The following is a 17,708-nucleotide window of genomic DNA, read 5'->3' as shown; positions in this document are numbered from 1 at the left end:
AAATAGCAATACCTGTTATTGTTTGCGTACAGGTAATTCCCATTGATGTAAGGTGGCCTGTATAGGCATGCATTTAAACACTGTATTATTTGATGATTCGCTTCCAAGTAGCACTAAGCCTGTAGCTATTTGAACCTTTAAATTTATTTCTTTATAAAAATTTAAAAACACTCAATGACTTACTTTCTACAAAATTTGTTGGAATGTGTAAGGCTCGCTCATATGGAGTTTCTGAAGATGTTGCTTTGTAGATGAACTCAGTTTTCATTTTCTTTTTATCCCGAACTTTACAAACATATTTGTAAGTCAATGCATTCTTCTTTACTGCAGAACCCTTAAGGCGACAATGACCTTCCAAAACATGAACTTCACTCTCCAACCTGCAATAAGAGTGGGCAAAAAATTCGTCAATATTAAAATAAAATTCCCAAATAACTCTCAAGAACCAAATGTTGCTATTCAAGTGAGATTTTCCTGAATTAAATTTCCCAACTGAAAACATATGATTCCTTATTTTAGCTGGGAACTTTTATTGATCATGCATGCAATATCTGTGAGTTAAAAAAGGAGCACTGTTCACATTACTCAAGCAGAGGCTACAGTTAACTTTGCGAATGAAGACGATAATGATAATAATGACGAGAATAAATTACCTGAATGTCATCATTTTACTCAATGTTTGACCTTGCATCATTACATACACATCAGATTTTTCTGAATCAAATTTAAACTCTTTAGCAAGCACGGCCCAGAACACCACATCCACTCCATCTGGGTCGTCTTTTTCAGCCAGAACATCAGGCCTGTTAAAATGAAACAATACATTAATATGAAACACAATACACACTGCCAAGCTCATTTAACAAACCACATGCTGGTTAGGCAGATTTATACATTTAATTTAAGTGCCACCGACACAAGTTTTATTGACTTTAATTCAATATCAATGTAGTGCTTCAAATATCTTGGTTTTCAGATCGATTCAAATTTTACATTCCAACAACATAATTGATCACATCTCAAAAAAAAAGGTTTTAGATAGAAACAAACATTGTTTTCCCATTCGATTAGACCTGAAAATTATTGAAGCTATAATTTTTGCACTTTTTGATGACTACGATGCTGCTTACAGATCAGCTGCTAATGGCAACACTGAACAGACTAAACCCGCTTTATCATTCTGCTCTCAGATTTGGACTACATGTGCCATACAGGACCCTCCATTGTGATCTCCACTTAAAATCCAATCTCACATCACTTAATACATCTACAATGGGCCCTGGAAAATATGCACTATACTTAGCTAATTCATTAACCCCAATGTTAAATGCAATAAACCTAAGACGTCCATCTAATTCCATTTTAACTATCCCAAGAACAAAAATTGGAATAAGTGCCAAATCCTTTGCAGTTGCAGCACCAACATTTTGGAACCTTGTTTCTTCCCTTAACATCGTAAATATTCCTTCAAAAAATTTCCTTAGGCAGAATATTGATGCTAGATACGACATTTGCAAATGTGTTTTGTAAATTTGATTCCTTACCATCCATATATCGATAGTTACATTTCAATCTACAATTTTATTGAAGCACGTTGTGTTGTCTTTGTGTGGTCTGGGACTGTTTTGTTGTTGTTTTGCTGCCTTGGTCTAGCTTGCATTTAGTGTTGAAAACTCGGCAAGACTTTGATGTATTTATGAAATTTGGACTTCCATGTTTGATTGATTTTTATTTATTTCTCATGACTTCCTTACCATTTCTCTATTTTGCACTCCTATCATTCGTTTTTGTGTGGGGGGGGTTCTCCAAAAGTAGTTATTAACAAACCGATTCAGGTACACAACACAGAGGATATGAAAGGAGGTTGACAAACACATTACGGATTACAGTGCAATAGAAACCTGTCTAAACCGCATGTTTCAATAAACTGTTTCAATAAACTCTAGAACCCTGGTGTCTTCCTAAGCTCAGATACCCCAATAGGAAAATAAGGGGAAGTGCCTAAACGTCCTCATGAATGCTCTTAAGAATCAGTGCCCACGATTGAGGAGAGGTAGTGAAGAACGGTTTCCATGTTTGGTGGTAAGCTTAATTTTGCACTTGGATGCTCTGAAGCGGAAATTTTTGACAATGTATTGGCCAATTCCTGCAGTGTTGGTGGAGCATGCTCTTTCCAGTTGGCTATAATGGTGTGTTCTGCTATAACAATGAACTTTGGAATAATGTATTTGCCTCCCTGGAAAGGCCATGAGGTTTTAACCCCAATAGGGACGTTTCTGATGAGGTTGAGATACTTATTTTGTGAATGTGTTTAAAGTAGCAAGTGATCATTTGATTGTTTCTTTTTCTATTGTTTGTTGTAACTTGCTGTCCCGCCCCTGTGAAAAATAGCTTCATAGCGCATCGGATGCACCCAGTCTAACTAAATATTCTAAAGCTATATCATAGTGTATAGCAGCAGCTCTCATTTTACTACGATACAATGGAAAGAGGACAACCTTTATCAGTCAACTGCACTCCAGTGCAGCAGACTTAATAATATCTGGAAACCCATAGGATTAACCAGAGTGAATAATCGATAATGTGAAAAATAGTTAAATGCTCTCCAATGTTGCTTTATCCCCAAACAATAAAAGCACCCATTCCCTCTGCTAGTATCACACTAATGCTGATGCCCATGCAGGGACATTTACTTTCATTTCCTTTACAAAGGACAGTAGACGTGGCCTAGCGGTAGCACTTTCGGTGCTTGTTGCAGAAGATCACAGTTGAAATCCAGCGGCCTCCCTAATTAATACTGCCCAGTATATTAACCATACAACTACGTGGCAGCTATTTTAGTGGACATTAAAGATACCATACGACGTTTCGATTGCAACACAAGCAATCATCATCAGGTATAATGAAATAATGACATAAAATCTAACCAGAAAAAATTATAGACAGACATATAAGCAGACAGATATCACCAAGATACACACAGCGGGCAACACAGGTACAGAGAGGGGTGATCGTCTCTGTGGGGTGGCCTTAAATAGACAGAGGGGGGCGGAGGCAGCGAGAGGGAGGGGTTAGAGACAAAATTTACATGTCAATGAGTACAACAAAAAGAAGTGAACAGGCTTAGGGGGAGAAAGAAACACACTAAAATTAAATAACCTAGCAAAGTATCGAAATGTTATGTAAAACGACACAGAGTCGGTCAACACACAATTAACACATAGCCTGGTCGATTACGTATTTCAAAGATTGCTAAGTTAGAATTTAAGTGTGAGAATTTCAAAGAAAGACAAAACATAAAAACAAGAGGAACGGAGACACACAGACAGAGCAGAACCTAAGAACGACAAAAAACGAGTGTAGACAGAAAAAATTACACAAAATAAACAGGCAGAGAGAGAGAATAAAAAACACAGAGAGAGAAAAAGGTAAACTTGGAACTTCCCCGTAGAAGTGGTTCAATATTAACTTTGGAGCTTTCATGACTGCAGGAATTATTCTTTGGTTTTTTCGGTAAAGTCACGTATAAATAAAAAATAATAAATTAAATAATAGCATACGACGTAGTGTGTTTCTTTCTCCCCCTAAGCCTGTTCGCTTCTTTTTGTTGTACTCATTGACATGTAAATTTTGTCTCTAACCCCTCCCTCTCGCTGCCTCCGCCCCCCTCTGTCTATTTAAGGCCACCCCACAGAGACGATCACCCCTCTCTGTACCTGTGTTGTCCGCTATGTGTATCTTGGTGATATCTGTCTGCTTATATGTCTGTCTATCATTTTTTCTGGTTAGATTTTATGTCGCTATTTCATTATACCTGATGATGATTGCTTGTGTTGCAATCGAAACGTCGTATGCTATTATTTAATTTATTATTTTTTCTTTATACGTGACTTTACCGAAAGAACCAAAGAATAATTCCTGCAGTCACGAAAGCTCCAAAGTTAAGATATTAAAGATACCATGACATACACAAGAGTAGGCCACTGTGTGCTGGCATCAAGGTCCAAATTTTTCAAATTTGAAAAAATTACCTGCAAATAACTACATTGGAATATACATATCCATCATCGCCTCCTACTGCAAAAAAACTTGGCAGGACTCTCCTGAAAAAGAGTCATGAGACTCGGTGAGGCTTTACTGGGTAAATAAGCAAATGATTAATAAGTGTATGTTATCACACAAATTGATTAATTAAAAAAATACGAGATTCAGCATTCCATATAAACGTCCTCAATTTAGACAAATGTTAAAACAGGATATATCCATATTCTTAGGTTTTTTTCGGTAAAGTCACGTAGGTAAAAAATTTACCTAAAAAACCTAAGAATATGAATCCTTGCAGTCACGAAAGCTTCAAATCTAGGATATATCCAACCAATTGACAGCTTCCTGTATTCTATTAAACTCAAGTGGTTAATAAAATGGTTTTATAATAATTTATCTGGCTCAGAATTAGATTCTTGTCGTTGGCATCACAATTTTGTTTAAAATTGTACGGCAATATTTTTTAAATTTTTTATGGAAACACTGCCTGTAAGAACTAGTTTGCCACAGTTGGATAGCATCACCTCGACATGTTTGAATGCTTAAAGATGTTGAACAAATATAGTTTGATATAAAACAAGCTAGGATGGTCTCTACATGTAAACAGTGTGGCCTGGTTGTTGGCATGAGTTGAGTAGCCAATTTGGCTGTGGGAGGTGGTACACATCACTGTAGATTTGAGCCGGGTGACAGTGATGGCCCTCAACTATAATCCAGCACTGGTGGCGAGGGTTGGCGGACCACACAAATGCAGTGAAACTCCCATCCTGTGGCTGTCGAGATGCCATACCCTCCCTGGCTTGCCAGTAGAAAGTACAGCAAAATGTGGATTTATCTCCATCTTTCGATTTAAAGCTTTCGTGACTGCAGGGATTCATCTTCTTGGTTCTTTCGGTAAAGTCACGTAGAAGGGAAGTAATAAAATAATACAAATAAAACACAATAAAATAATTCTCACGACGTTTCGGCCACAACGCAAGCAGCCGTCCTCAGGTGAAAACCAGGTCCGTCGAGGCGACAGAGTCTGAATGAAACAGCACACGAGCTTGGAGCATATATAAAAGCTGGTCGCCTTGACAAAGGAATTTGCATATCAAGAGGAATTTAGCATATTTATGGGAAATGCAGGAATGTGATTAGTACTACATATGCATGTGCATTATGCAGTATTAACAGCATCAAAGGGAGCTGCAGTTGCTGCTGCTGCAGTTGCTGCTGCTGCCTTATCCATTTTAATACAACACTATGTATTATTCTACCCACCCTAATGTGTATCACACTGCTATATATTTACTATACAATTACGACACCATACATTACTCTGCACACTGCACCAAGCATACAAATGCCACACTATCTGCCACTATACACTGTACCATTGACCGTCGTGTCAATGGGTGAGTGGTGGGAGGAAACTTGCAGCGGAGCAAAGAATCCATTCCCTGCGGAGAATACAATGCCAGTGAGCGGAACGCGGTCTGAAAGTCACCATAAACGTGAACACAATCAGTTAAGATCCGAAATGGTTTATTACGTCCTTCCAATGATTGCTAAGCCAGAATCCATCTTCTCGGTTGAAATTGTCTCTGTGTTTGTATATGTGGATCGCCTCATGAACGAATCTCTCATGATAGCCAGATGGCTTGCAGAGAACCTCTGTCTTGGAGAAGTCAATGTCATGTGAGCCCACTGAATTGTAACAGTGATCTGCCACGGCTGAGGTGTTTGTCCTACCGTGTTTCAGGTCTGCTTTATGTTCACGGATGCGGTCCGAGACATGTCGTTTGGTTTCTCCAATGTAACTGCTACCACAGAGGCAACTTAATTTGTAGACGCCAGGGTACTGTATGTCTGGAACCACATCTTTTACTGACGGGACCAGGTCACGGATTTTATGTACTGTGTTGAATCGGACCTGGATCTTGTGTTTAATCAGGATTTTGGAGATCTTTTTTGTGACCCCAGCAATGTAGGGTATGGTGATGGTCTTGAAAGGCTCCTCAACAGGATCCTTCTTGATGGTTGGAGTGAAGGCCTTGCGGATTGTGTAGTCAGAGTAACCATTAGCCTTAAGAGCTTGGCGTACGTGTTTGAGTTCACTGCCAATGTGTTCCTGGTCGGAAATGCATTGGGCTCTATGGTATAGAGTCTTGATGAGGGAATTCTTCTGGGATGGATGGTGGTGGGAATCCGGTTTTAGGTAAGCATCCGTATGGGTGGCTTTCCTGTAGACAGAGTGGCTCATTGAACCATCAGGTCTCCTTTTAATTAGGACATCCAAAAAGGGTAGCTTGCCATCTTTTTCGACTTCCATGGTGAATCTGATGGCTGGGTGTATGGAATTGATGTGGTCGAGAAATTGGTCTAGAGCAGGCCGGCCACGTGGCCAGATGACAAAAATGTCATCTACGTACCTCTTCCATAATCCTGCATAATGCACATGCATATGTAGTACTAATCACATTCCTGCATTTCCCATAAATATGCTAAATTCCTCTTGATATGCAAATTCCTTTGTCAAGGCGACCAGCTTTTATATATGCTCCAAGCTCGTGTGCTGTTTCATTCAGACTCTGTCGCCTCGACGGACCTGGTTTTAACCTGAGGACGGCTGCTTGCGTTGTGGCCGAAACGTCGTGAGAATTATTTTATTGTGTTTTATTTTTATTATTTTATTACTTCCCTTCTACGTGACTTTACCGAAAGAACCAAGAAGATTATCTCCATCTGTTACATCTGTATGGAAATAAGTCTTGCCTCTTCGTATGCTTGGGGAGCAATGGTGGTAAGCTGTTAATTACCTCACCTAGTATACAGGAGGTTGTGGGTTCGATCCCGACCCTGATACTTGTCTTTTTGGAGCTTGCAAATTCTCCCCGTGATCGCATGGATTTTTCTCCGGGTCCTCCGGTTTTTCCCTCCACATTTTATAAACATGCGTTTAGAGTATTTGGCTATTATAAATATCCACATAAGCCACTTCGTTGAGCTATCGTTTATGGCCAGGTTGCTTATGAAAAATAACTAATTAGCTCAGTGGGCCTTACACGGTAGACGCTGGTGAGAGTGAGAGGCACCGCCACACAAGGCGGGAGATGCGTACAGTACATCCCGGCAGTGTCCCAACGTACAATATCGTACCTCGTACGCTGCTGCGTTTGCCCGCCGCGCGAAATGTAAAATATTTTACAATTTTGTCATATCGCTATCGCTATCGTAAGATCGAAATATCATAAGTCGGACCATCGTAAGTCGGGGACTACCTGTACTGTGTGCTTTACAAGTGAAGTTTATATTCAATCATTAAAATAATTAAACCTGTATTGTTCCACAAATTCATAACTACACCTGATAAAAGTACTTGTTTGTAAATATATGGTTGTTTCTTACCTCAACTCATTCTGTTTGGATCCTTGATTTAGATTTTTTGAATCTTTGTTTTTAGTTTTACCTGTATTTGTTCCCTAAAGAAAAGTGACAAATGTTAGATCAACAATTGTACTACTTACACTGTGTGAAGCCTCACATTTAATAATTTACACCTCGAAAGCACCTTTCACCCAGGGGGCACAGGGTGTTGTACAAAGAAAACAAATCCACACCAGTTTGTGTGTGAAATCCACTTGGCTTAGGACAGCAGAACAGAGATTTTCATCAGCAGAAAGTCTACCAACTGAAGTCCAGTCAGCCGTGACAACCAGTGATTTTAAGACTGGACTAAAAAGATACATTTTCTCTTCTGCTCCTCACATTTAGTCTAATTTGCTTCAAGTTCAAGTTAATTTATTAGGTAGAGCCCTGTGAGCCATTCGGCTCTTGAATCGGGTGCAACCGCAACAAAAAAAAACAAAAACATGAACAAGAAAACATCTTAAAGTGACTATGTGCAAACAGAAAATCCAAGAAAAGACAGCAAAATATTGCAGAAAAAGCACCGTACACATATTCAGATTCCAAAGAACACAGGATGAGATGTTACTATCCTTTGTGCAAGCACTTCCAAGAGTTCATGAACAGTGAGCCTGGTGAAATTTGGGGAGCGCATCGTCAGTAGTGACCCTTTGGTTCCTAGGGTGTTTCGGCCTTTCATACTATACACCCTCCCCAAAGGCGGCCAGCGACAGGGTGATCAATCCTACGCTTGCGTCCCATTCCCAATTAGTCATAGGAGTTGCAAAAATCCCAGTGGGATGCAAGTCAAACAACAACAACCACAAGACAACTTAGTCTGCTTAATCCCATCTGCTGTCATCTCAGCTTGTTGCTTAATATGGCGCTTTAAAAATCTTGGATTGATTTTTTCCCTTCGACCATAAAACACAAATAGTGGGCCATATTTGCTTGTTGTAGTGTCCACAAGTGTGAAATCTGCAGCAAAATATATCTTTCAAACATGAAGAAACGTATAAAAAGCACACAGCCTCCGTGCATATGCAAACATCATCAGCATTTCCTAAAGAAAAGTATTGTGGTCCTCTTGTTTAAGGCCACCATCACAATACATGTGAACAAATGTGACCAACTGACAGCAGCTGCGATTCATTGATAGACAACTGTGGATCGGCTTCATCCTCGTGAGGACTCACCAGCACGGCATAGTCACAAAGCTCACTGCTGCAAAGTCTGTCTCTGGAAACCATATATCTGGAGTCCCCAATTCCACACTATGGGGCCCATTAACTTGGCTAAAGCAAACAACAATGATCATATTTGTAAATTATGAGAAAAACCCACCATAAGAGTAATAGAGCAGGCTGAAAAAAAAACAATTTGAGGCTGCTATGCTACATTCTCATGCTAGCCATGTCAAAGTGTCTTAAGCACAGAATGGAACCAGTGATTCATTAGTATTGAAAGCGTGCACATAAACATTGCATTAGTCGAGCTTCAATTGTGCGTTTAATAAAGCTTCGGTTGAAATATTTCACTCACGATTTAAGACGTTTTCATTATATAACACTTTTACTATGTGCGTGTTGATGGTTTAAATTACCTGTTTCCCTTGTTCTTGGCTCTCAATATTTTCTGCAGAAGACTGGCTTCTGGTCTGAACTCCAGATGTGGTATGTGCTGCAGAGTCTTTGGAGGATATTTTATTCTTTGCATCGGAATCCAGGTCTTTTACAGGCATATTCTCTTTATAAGCACCTGCATTGCTTGTTGCCTTAGCTGCAGAAGTAGAATGTCCTGCAGGGTCCTCAGGAGCTGCGTCAATATTCTTACCAGCAGATTGAGCACTCAATCCTGCCGACTGAGAAATATCTCCAGGTTGTGAATCTTCATTATTTTGTTCCTGGTTTTTTTTTTGCTCAAAATCTATTTGTTTTTCTTTATCTTTGATAGTGATATCCTTATTATTGAGTTCTAAAGACAAATTGTCATCATTAGCTGCACTATTCTCAACTTGGAATTCCGCAGTTGCAGCTTCGGGCTTCTGATGAGAAGGATCTTGTGAGAAATCCCAACTGGGAGAGTTTATCTGCCTCTCTGATTCAGTGTTTTCACAATTTTTACCGTCGGTGGGTTGTTCCACATCTCCTTCATTTTTGTCCTCAGTCATGGAACTGTCGGCATATAAATCTGCAGTTCATGAGTAAAGATGTCATGCACTACATTATAAACAGATGCATACGTGCCACAAATTTCACATTTAACACAGAGCTGATACATAAAAAAGAGAGAAACCAAAAGCCACACTTGTGGCAGATGTTTTTGTTACACTTACCTTTTTCTTTCTCTGTTGATGTTGGGGCTTTTTTCATGTCACCAGCATCTAAGAGAAAAGTTATACATAGTAGTTGTGATGAAATTATGAAAAAAAAGTGCAATCATTAGTATGAACCATTATTAACTGATGGCTAAACAGTTCCGCAAGCTGTCACTCTCCGTCCTGGTCTCATGATGAAACAAATTATACACCACCTGCATATGAACCAATTTTATTGTTCTATCTCTGCTATGGACATCTATTCAGGGAATTCCCTCCTTTTTGGCAGCCATTCAGTCATGAATATCAATCAGTGGCCATCAACCCTGCTAGTGATGTGTCGTGCACAAGCCCACTTACTGTTTAGCCAACTTCTATACTTTGCAGTCAATGTGATGTCTAACTTGCATATTTGATCGAATCCATGGTCTTTTCCTGTCTCTTAATGTAATACCAAGCATGAACCTCTTAAATTTTCTTCGTGAATTTTTTTTACTGTGACGTGTTTCCAGGTGTATCCCTCTGCCAGATATCTTCATTTTGTTTAGTGAACTTGTTATACATCACTTGCTTTACTCATTTATCCTGAGGCTCACTTTATAAGTTTAATCTATCAATTCCTGTAGTTCATCTCCATTGGTAGTTATAATGACTGCATCAGACAATCTGTGATGGTTTATATTTATCCATTTACATTTATAGATGAGTTCCACTAATCATTGTATATATATATTTGCACATCATATATGGTGTCACCAGTTTTTTCACAATATAAAATTTGATTCCTAGATAGACCAGCAATCCCACTCTTCAATAATAATGAGTCAACTCACCCAACATCTTCCTAAATAATTCATAGCATTCTCCAGGTCAGTGACAATCAATTGTGAAAAGTTCATAGTAACATTATAGCACAATTTACAGATACAGCAACAATAATTAGTAAAAAAGGGAGGAAAATGGCAATTACTAAATCCAGGTTAGTGTCCTGCCAGCAATAGTTGTGCGTGTTGCACCCGGCATCAGGGTGACATTTTGGCAAACATTACTTTGGTCAATGTGCTCAACTGGTGATTGTTCTCTTTCCCAGACGGTGAATGTCTCTTTTATTTTTCCATCACCGCCACCATCTCAAAACAATGCTTCGTAATTACTTCATATTACAATCATGTGAGAGCATTTCAAAAGTTGAGGGAAATTCCAGTGAACTACATACTGATTTATAACTGAATACTGTGCATATTAGGCGTAATCTCAGTACTTTATTCGTATATCACGAGAAAAAAATATCTAAACTCAACTGTACATGTGAAGTATTGGAATTGACGGCAGGAACTTCTTGACGGGTAACACACTTTTATTAAATCTTTACGTGTCACAATACAACGTGTGGTCTTCCTTCTTCCGACGACACACTCCACTAATCTCGTGTAAACTCTAGGCCTCTGGCTACACCCGATACACTTGACTCGTGTAGACCCTATGCCTCTGGCTACACAATACACTCGACTCGTGTAGACCCTATGCCTGGCTACACACAATGCATTCGGCTCGTGTAGACCTTATGCCTATGGCTACACACACTACACTCGCCTCTGGGTTACACAGAGTCCCGGTCCCGTTAGGACAGCGGGCTAGGTACCGCAGGGCTCTAGGTCTTCATCCCCGTCTTCATTCTTCGCTGGTTACACACTGCCCTTACGCCTGTGTGCATCCCCTTTTATAGCCCCTGCTCACGAGAGACGGAGCTGATGCGGACGTCGACGTGAGCGTCGTTCCTTAATGAACCAATCACGACGCACTCTCTCTACGATCCGCTTTCCCCAGCGCGTGTTAACATTACTCCACCAATCACACTGCGCTGCCACCTGATCACTCCCTCTCAGCGCGTCACCGGCCCACAGCCAATCGGTACCCCGTAACCCACGACCCCGCGCTGACCCCTGATCCTCCACCGTCAGCGCGCGTCACCACCTACACAGCCAATCATCACGCGCTGGCATACGATCCCTAATCCCAGCGCGTATCACCTCTACATCACCCCCTCCCACATAGCTTGCAGCCGGCCCGGCTGTTAACCAACAACACAACCTAACGTCAACGCAGTAATAAAGAACTCCACATCCGAGTGTGCCCCGTAACACAACAACAACAACATAACACAACGCAACACTTAAATACGAAGCAATATACAGCCCGACGAACAACACAATAAAAGCGAACACCGTAAAACGAACGCGCCAAGTGTCACTGTGACCAACGCAGTGCCGAGGCGCTCCGGCAGCCTCGACTCCTCACGTGGTAGGTTACACAAAGTAGCGCGACCTAGCGCGAGTCCGTCTGGCCGGTCCGTCGTATGGGACGGGACGTTGGCGACCATCCGGTGGCTCCGGCAGCTCTAGACGGCGGGGATCGGGCCTGGAAGGACCGGCCCCGCCGTGAAGATCCGGCCGCCGGTGGTCGGCAGCTGTCAGTTTCGAGACACCTGGGAGCGGATCAGGCGGAGACATGTGAGGAGCAGGCAAGGACAATTCCCCCTCAGGGTCGTCGGTCACGTCACATGCTCGGCCCTCACGACACAAGGGGAGGCCATACGGAGGCGAGAACGGTTTCAGTCGGGAGGGGTGGACGTACCAACGGCGTTTTCCCCATTTTATCTGAACGCACTGGGGGCGTGCAACCCGCACGACCTCCACGGGTCCCCGCCACGGCTTCAACAATTTAGGCGACGTAGCCAAAGGTGCCTGAGGGCAATGCAGCCAGGCCCTGTCACCTGGTTCCCAATTGTGCACGGACACCTTCCGTGCCCGCAACCGCTCGTTTGCAATTTGGCGAGCCCGCGAATTAAGCCGTGCGGCCTCCCTTGCCTCTGTGAGCTTATGAATATTAAATTTAATATGCTCTGCCAATTTCGAATTAGTTCGTGGTGCGGGCAGACCCAGCTGCGTTTCCATGGGCGGGTCGGCTTCCCGACCGTACATTAGATAAAACGGGGAAAATCCCGTTGCTGCATGGGGGGCCATTCTATACGCGGCAAGGACCCCAGGGACCTGCAGGTCCCAATCAACATGTGACTCACATACCTGCTGGCACAGCATAGAGGTCAATGTCCTGTTAAGCCTCTCCACCATCCCGTCCGTCTGCGGGTGGTACGGGGAGGTACGCACCTTCTTGGTACCCAACAGGGTGCACACCTCTTGCAGTAATTTACTCGAAAAATTTTTCCCTTGGTCAGTCAGCAAGCGTTCGGGAGCCCCCTTGTCCAGGACGTAGCCCTGGACAAAGGCGTCCGTCACAGCCGCCGCCGACTGGTTGGCGAGTGGCCACGCCATAGGCCACCGGGTAAAATATTCGACCCCCACCAACAGGTACTTATTACCCCTAGGCGTGACCGGAAAGGGCCCCAGAATATCGAGTGCAACGAGCTCGTTAGTGCGCGAGACCTGAATAGATTGCAGCGGTGGATTAGCTGCCACGGGCGGTGGTTTCCGTCTGGCGCACTCAACACAACCCTTCAGAATATTCACCACGTCACCCCCCATTCCCGGCCAATAATAGTCACGCTGAAGCAGGGCAAGCGTCTTGTTAACTCCCAAATGCAAGAGGCGTTCGTGTGCAGCCAAGACAACCTTCCCCCTCACAGCAGAAGGCACCACAATCGCATGCCGCCGGGACAAACTGTCCCATCTCATCAACAGGCCTTGCTTAAGCTCGTAGGAGCCAGTTCGGTCATGGTTACCTTCGGAACCCTCCGTCTTTCGGCGCAATGCCAGCAGGGAGCTGTCCGCCATTTGGAGACGGCCCCACTCAATCAACGACAGTGAGAGCAGCGAGTCCTGACCCCCTGGGGTAGCGGGACCATCTCCAATTGGTGTGCTCGCGGTCGCAACCAACGCCTCCCTACCTTCCGTAACCGGAGGTTTACAGCGCGCCGATCCCGATAAGCACGCACATTTGTGACAAGGCAACAACCGCGACAGGGCATCGGCATTTGTGTGTCGCAACCCTTTACGGTACGTAGTCGTGAACTGATAGTCCTGGAGGACTTCCAACCACCGCGACAATTGGCCCGAGGGCTGGGCAACCCGTAATGAATACTGGAGCGCCGCGTGGTCCGTCCGGACCGTGAAATGACGACCATAGAGATATGGCCTGAATTGTTGTACAAAAAAAACAATGGCAAGCAGTTCGCGACGGGTGACGCAGTAGCGCTGCTCTGCCGGCGACAACACCCTGCTACCATAGGCGACCACTCGTTCGACCCCTCCAACGACTTGGGACAGCACTCCCCCAATGCCCGTGTTGCTAGCATCCGTGTCTAGCAAGAAGGGACTCGCAAAGTCCGGATAGCGCAAGGGTGGGGCCCTTACCAAGGCGTCCCGGAGGGAGCAGAATGCAGCCTCCTCCTCCGGTCCCCACCGGAACTTCACTCCTTTTGCCGTTAGAGCGTGCAAGGGCTTTGCAATGGTGGCGAAGTGCTCAACGAATCGGCGATAATACGAAGCAAAACCAATGAAACTGCGCACGTCTGACACCGACGTGGGCGTCGGCCACGAACTGACACAGTCCGTCTTCGCAGGATCGGTAGAAATCCCCGAAGAGTCGACAATGTGACCCAAGTACCTCACGGATTTACGAAAAAGATGGCATTTGGCCGGTTTAAACTTTAATTTAGCCGATCGCATTCGCAAGAACACCCCTCTCAATCGCTGGAGGTGTTCTTCAAACGTTTTACCGAAAACAATGACATCGTCAAGGTAAATGAGGCACGTATCCCACTGCAAGCCCGACAAAACCAATTCCATAAGACGCTGAAACGTCGCAGGAGAGGAGTGAAGTCCCATGGGTAACCGGTTAAACTGAAACAGGCCCCCTGGAGTCCGGAATGCAGTCTTAGGCTTAGACTCCTCGTCGAGTGGCAACTGCCAAAATCCGGATAATAAATCAAGAGTCGAAAAGTATCGCGCACCGGACAATGCGTCGAGAGACTCGTCCATCCTGGGGAGCGGATACGCGTCGGCCACAGAGATCTTATTCAGGCGACGGAAATCGACGCAAAATCGCAGGGACCCGTCCTGCTTTTTAACGAGCACAATAGGTGCTCCCCAAGGACTGGAAGAAGGCGAAATAATGTCGGCTTCTAGCATATCGTTAACTGCCGACTGAACATGTTCCTTTTCAGCAGGACTCAGTCGGAAGGGATTTTGCCTGACCGGTGCCGCATCGCCCGTTTCAATGTGGTGGCGTAGCAGGTCCGTGCACCCAATGTCATACTTATGTTTACTGAAGACATCCGAAAATTCAATCAGCAACCCGCGCAGCGCACCCAACTGTACCGCTGACAGATCGTCAGAGTCCGCGCACAGCATATCAATCCAATCGAGGTCCTCCTTCAATGTTACGTTACTCGTGGGGCTCGGATCAGCCTGCGCAACCAGCCTCTCCTCCGCAGGGACCCGTGCCGCGTGAGCTAGCACGGTGCCCTGCTGAATGACGGCCGGCCGCGCCCCAGCGTTTAAAACCATCACAAACGGATCCCTGTCCGCCCCAACCAAAGTGTGAGCCACCGACAAATCGAGACCTCCAACAGCCCTATTAGAAGGACCCAAAAGCATGCCCTGTTCCAAGGCCTCCTTCCCCCATGGCTTCCGCAACCGGAGGGGAATTAACATTTGTGAACCCGGGGGCACGTGCACGGTCTGTGTCGCTAACGCCTGTATGGTAGCGCACGCCGTCCGAATTACATTAGGGCTCGTCAAAAATGAAATACGGCGACCCGATGGTAGTTCAATGCAACGCTGATCAATGAGAATTTTGATGGGCATTTTTGCCAAAAAATCAGTGCCCAAGAGGCAAGGAACCGCCAGGGAAGACGAAACGAAAACGGGTCCCGACAATTTGATATCACCAATGCAAATGGACGCCCTAATCTGACCGATAATGCCCAACGATCCCCCGTTAGCGGCGTAAAATGGCACATCCACCGGAAGAAGCGGACGACATTGTACCGGGAGAATATTATAAATGAGATCCGAAATAATAGTCGCCGATGCCCCCGTGTCCACTAACACCCTGACCTCGACCCCATCAATAGATCCGGTAACGACGGATGAACCCGCTGAGGCAGCCACTATTCTGTGCCCCAACTCCGACCATTTAACGTCTCCCCGGTCCCGGCCGAACCCCCCTCTCCGAACCGAATCCCCGAACTCTACTCGGCTCTCCCCCGTCGCAACGCGACGACCCATACGTGTCGAGTATGCGGGCCAAGCATGTGAGGTGCCGCGACTTGCCGGGGTTTGCAGTGATGACTTGGGGCCTTGTTCGTCGTCCAGCCGAGGTCCCATGGCGCGCTGACGTGGGGCGCGGCAACCGGAGGCCACGTGGCCTCGGAGGCCGCAGTTATAGCACGTGATGACAGTCGTCGGAGATCTCGGTTGCTCCAGCTTGCGGGCCGCCCGCAGAGGCGAACGACCCCCCGATCTCCAGTCCCCCGCTCGTCCCGCGATGAACGCCTCCTCTCGTGGGCTGACGACTTGGGGCACGGTAACAACCGGACCCGGAGTTGAGGCCACTGCAGCGTTGCAGACGACCCCCTGCTTACGTAGAAGGACCTTGTGCGCTTGTATGCTCGTGGCGACCCGTAAGGAAGAAATATCGGTCTCGTCGGCCGTGTTGATGGGGACCCCCAGGTCCTGCGCCAACTTGAGCAGCTGCTCCAAAACCATCGCATCTTGGCCCTCCTCGTCCATACGAGGGAACGCGGCGTCGGCGAGAGCAAGCAACGCCGTGCGGTAGGCGAGCACGGTCTCCGTGTCCGCCTTCCGTCTTGCATAAAAATGATGGCGGCACGCCGAGGGAGGACCGTAGACCTTGGCCATGAGAGCCAGCGCATCCTTGAGCGTGGAGCGGTCCGACCTGCGTGCGGACGTGAAGGCCGCGAGCGCGTTGTCGTCCAGCATGGCAGGCAGTGCCCGCAGTGCCGTAGCGTCGGACCAGGCGGACATCTCCTGATGCGCCAAAAATCTGCGCTGAAATTGGCTCCAATCCCCGCCTTCCGCCTTGAAGGCTGACAACGTGGGAAGGCGCTGCTGAAAGATGAAGTCGTCCTCCTCCTCGTGCTTCCTCTCCGCCGCCCCGTCGGTGTGTAAGATGGCGGCCCCAGTGGCGGGTGTGTGATGGCGGTCCGCCGCGCGCGTTGGTGACGTCAGCGGGCGCGCATGGAGAACCGCTGCCACGTGGTGATGGCCGTTCCCGCCAAAAGTTGGTGCGGATGAAATGGCGGGAATCGCCAAATAGTTTTGGCGGGAATCTGCAGGGCGACCCTGTAGCACGTCGGCCGCCGTCCCCGCTCCTCCCGACGAGCTGATCTCCGCCAGGATGGACGCGGCGGCGAGCAGCAGCTCCGCCAGACGGGAGTGTGCCTCGCGGAGCACGGTGTCAGTCCCCCGTCGCTCGTCCGGCGCCGTCGGCGGATCCTGCCCCGTGGGCAGCTCCTCTTCCTCACCCCCCGATGCCAGCTGGCCCCCGTCGTCGAGGTTGTCCCCGTGGTCAATCCCGTGGGTCCGACGGCTCCTCCTTGTATCCATGCTTGGAGTACCTTTTCACTTCTGACGCCAGTTGAAGTATTGGAATTGACGGCAGGAACTTCTTGACGGGTAACACACTTTTATTAAATCTTTACGTGTCACAATACAACGTGTGGTCTTCCTTATTCCGACGACACACTCCACTAATCTCGTGTAAACTCTAGGCCTCTGGCTACACCCGATACACTTGACTCGTGTAGACCCTATGCCTCTGGCTACACACAATATACTCGACTCGTGTAAGCCCTATGCCTCTGGCTACACAATACACTCGACTCGTGTAGACCCTATGCCTGGCTACACACAATGCATTCGGCTCGTGTAGACCTTATGCCTATGGCTACACACACTACACTCGCCTCTGGGTT

General features: G+C 46.0%; 1 protein-coding gene across 1 annotated transcript in view; it reads right to left on the bottom strand.

Annotated features, from left to right (window-relative positions):
• Window positions 1-17,708, bottom strand: part of LOC133345815 (E3 ubiquitin-protein ligase rnf213-alpha-like) — a 131,570-nt gene that overhangs the window by 96,241 nt on the left and 17,621 nt on the right. The window contains 5 exon segments of the mRNA XM_061556815.1: window positions 184-380; window positions 654-803; window positions 7,435-7,508; window positions 9,038-9,624; window positions 9,770-9,817. Of these exon segments, the coding sequence (XP_061412799.1) occupies window positions 184-380; window positions 654-803; window positions 7,435-7,508; window positions 9,038-9,624; window positions 9,770-9,817 (1,056 nt within the window).

The sequence above is a fragment of the Lethenteron reissneri genome, chromosome 23 (genome assembly GCF_015708825.2).
Source record: "Lethenteron reissneri isolate LAM-NWPU_2019-01 chromosome 23, ASM1570882v1, whole genome shotgun sequence".
Taxonomy (NCBI): domain Eukaryota; kingdom Metazoa; phylum Chordata; class Hyperoartia; order Petromyzontiformes; family Petromyzontidae; genus Lethenteron; species Lethenteron reissneri.
The sequence above is the reverse complement of the archived record's forward strand: the minus strand, read 5'-3'. Positions and strand labels throughout refer to the sequence as shown.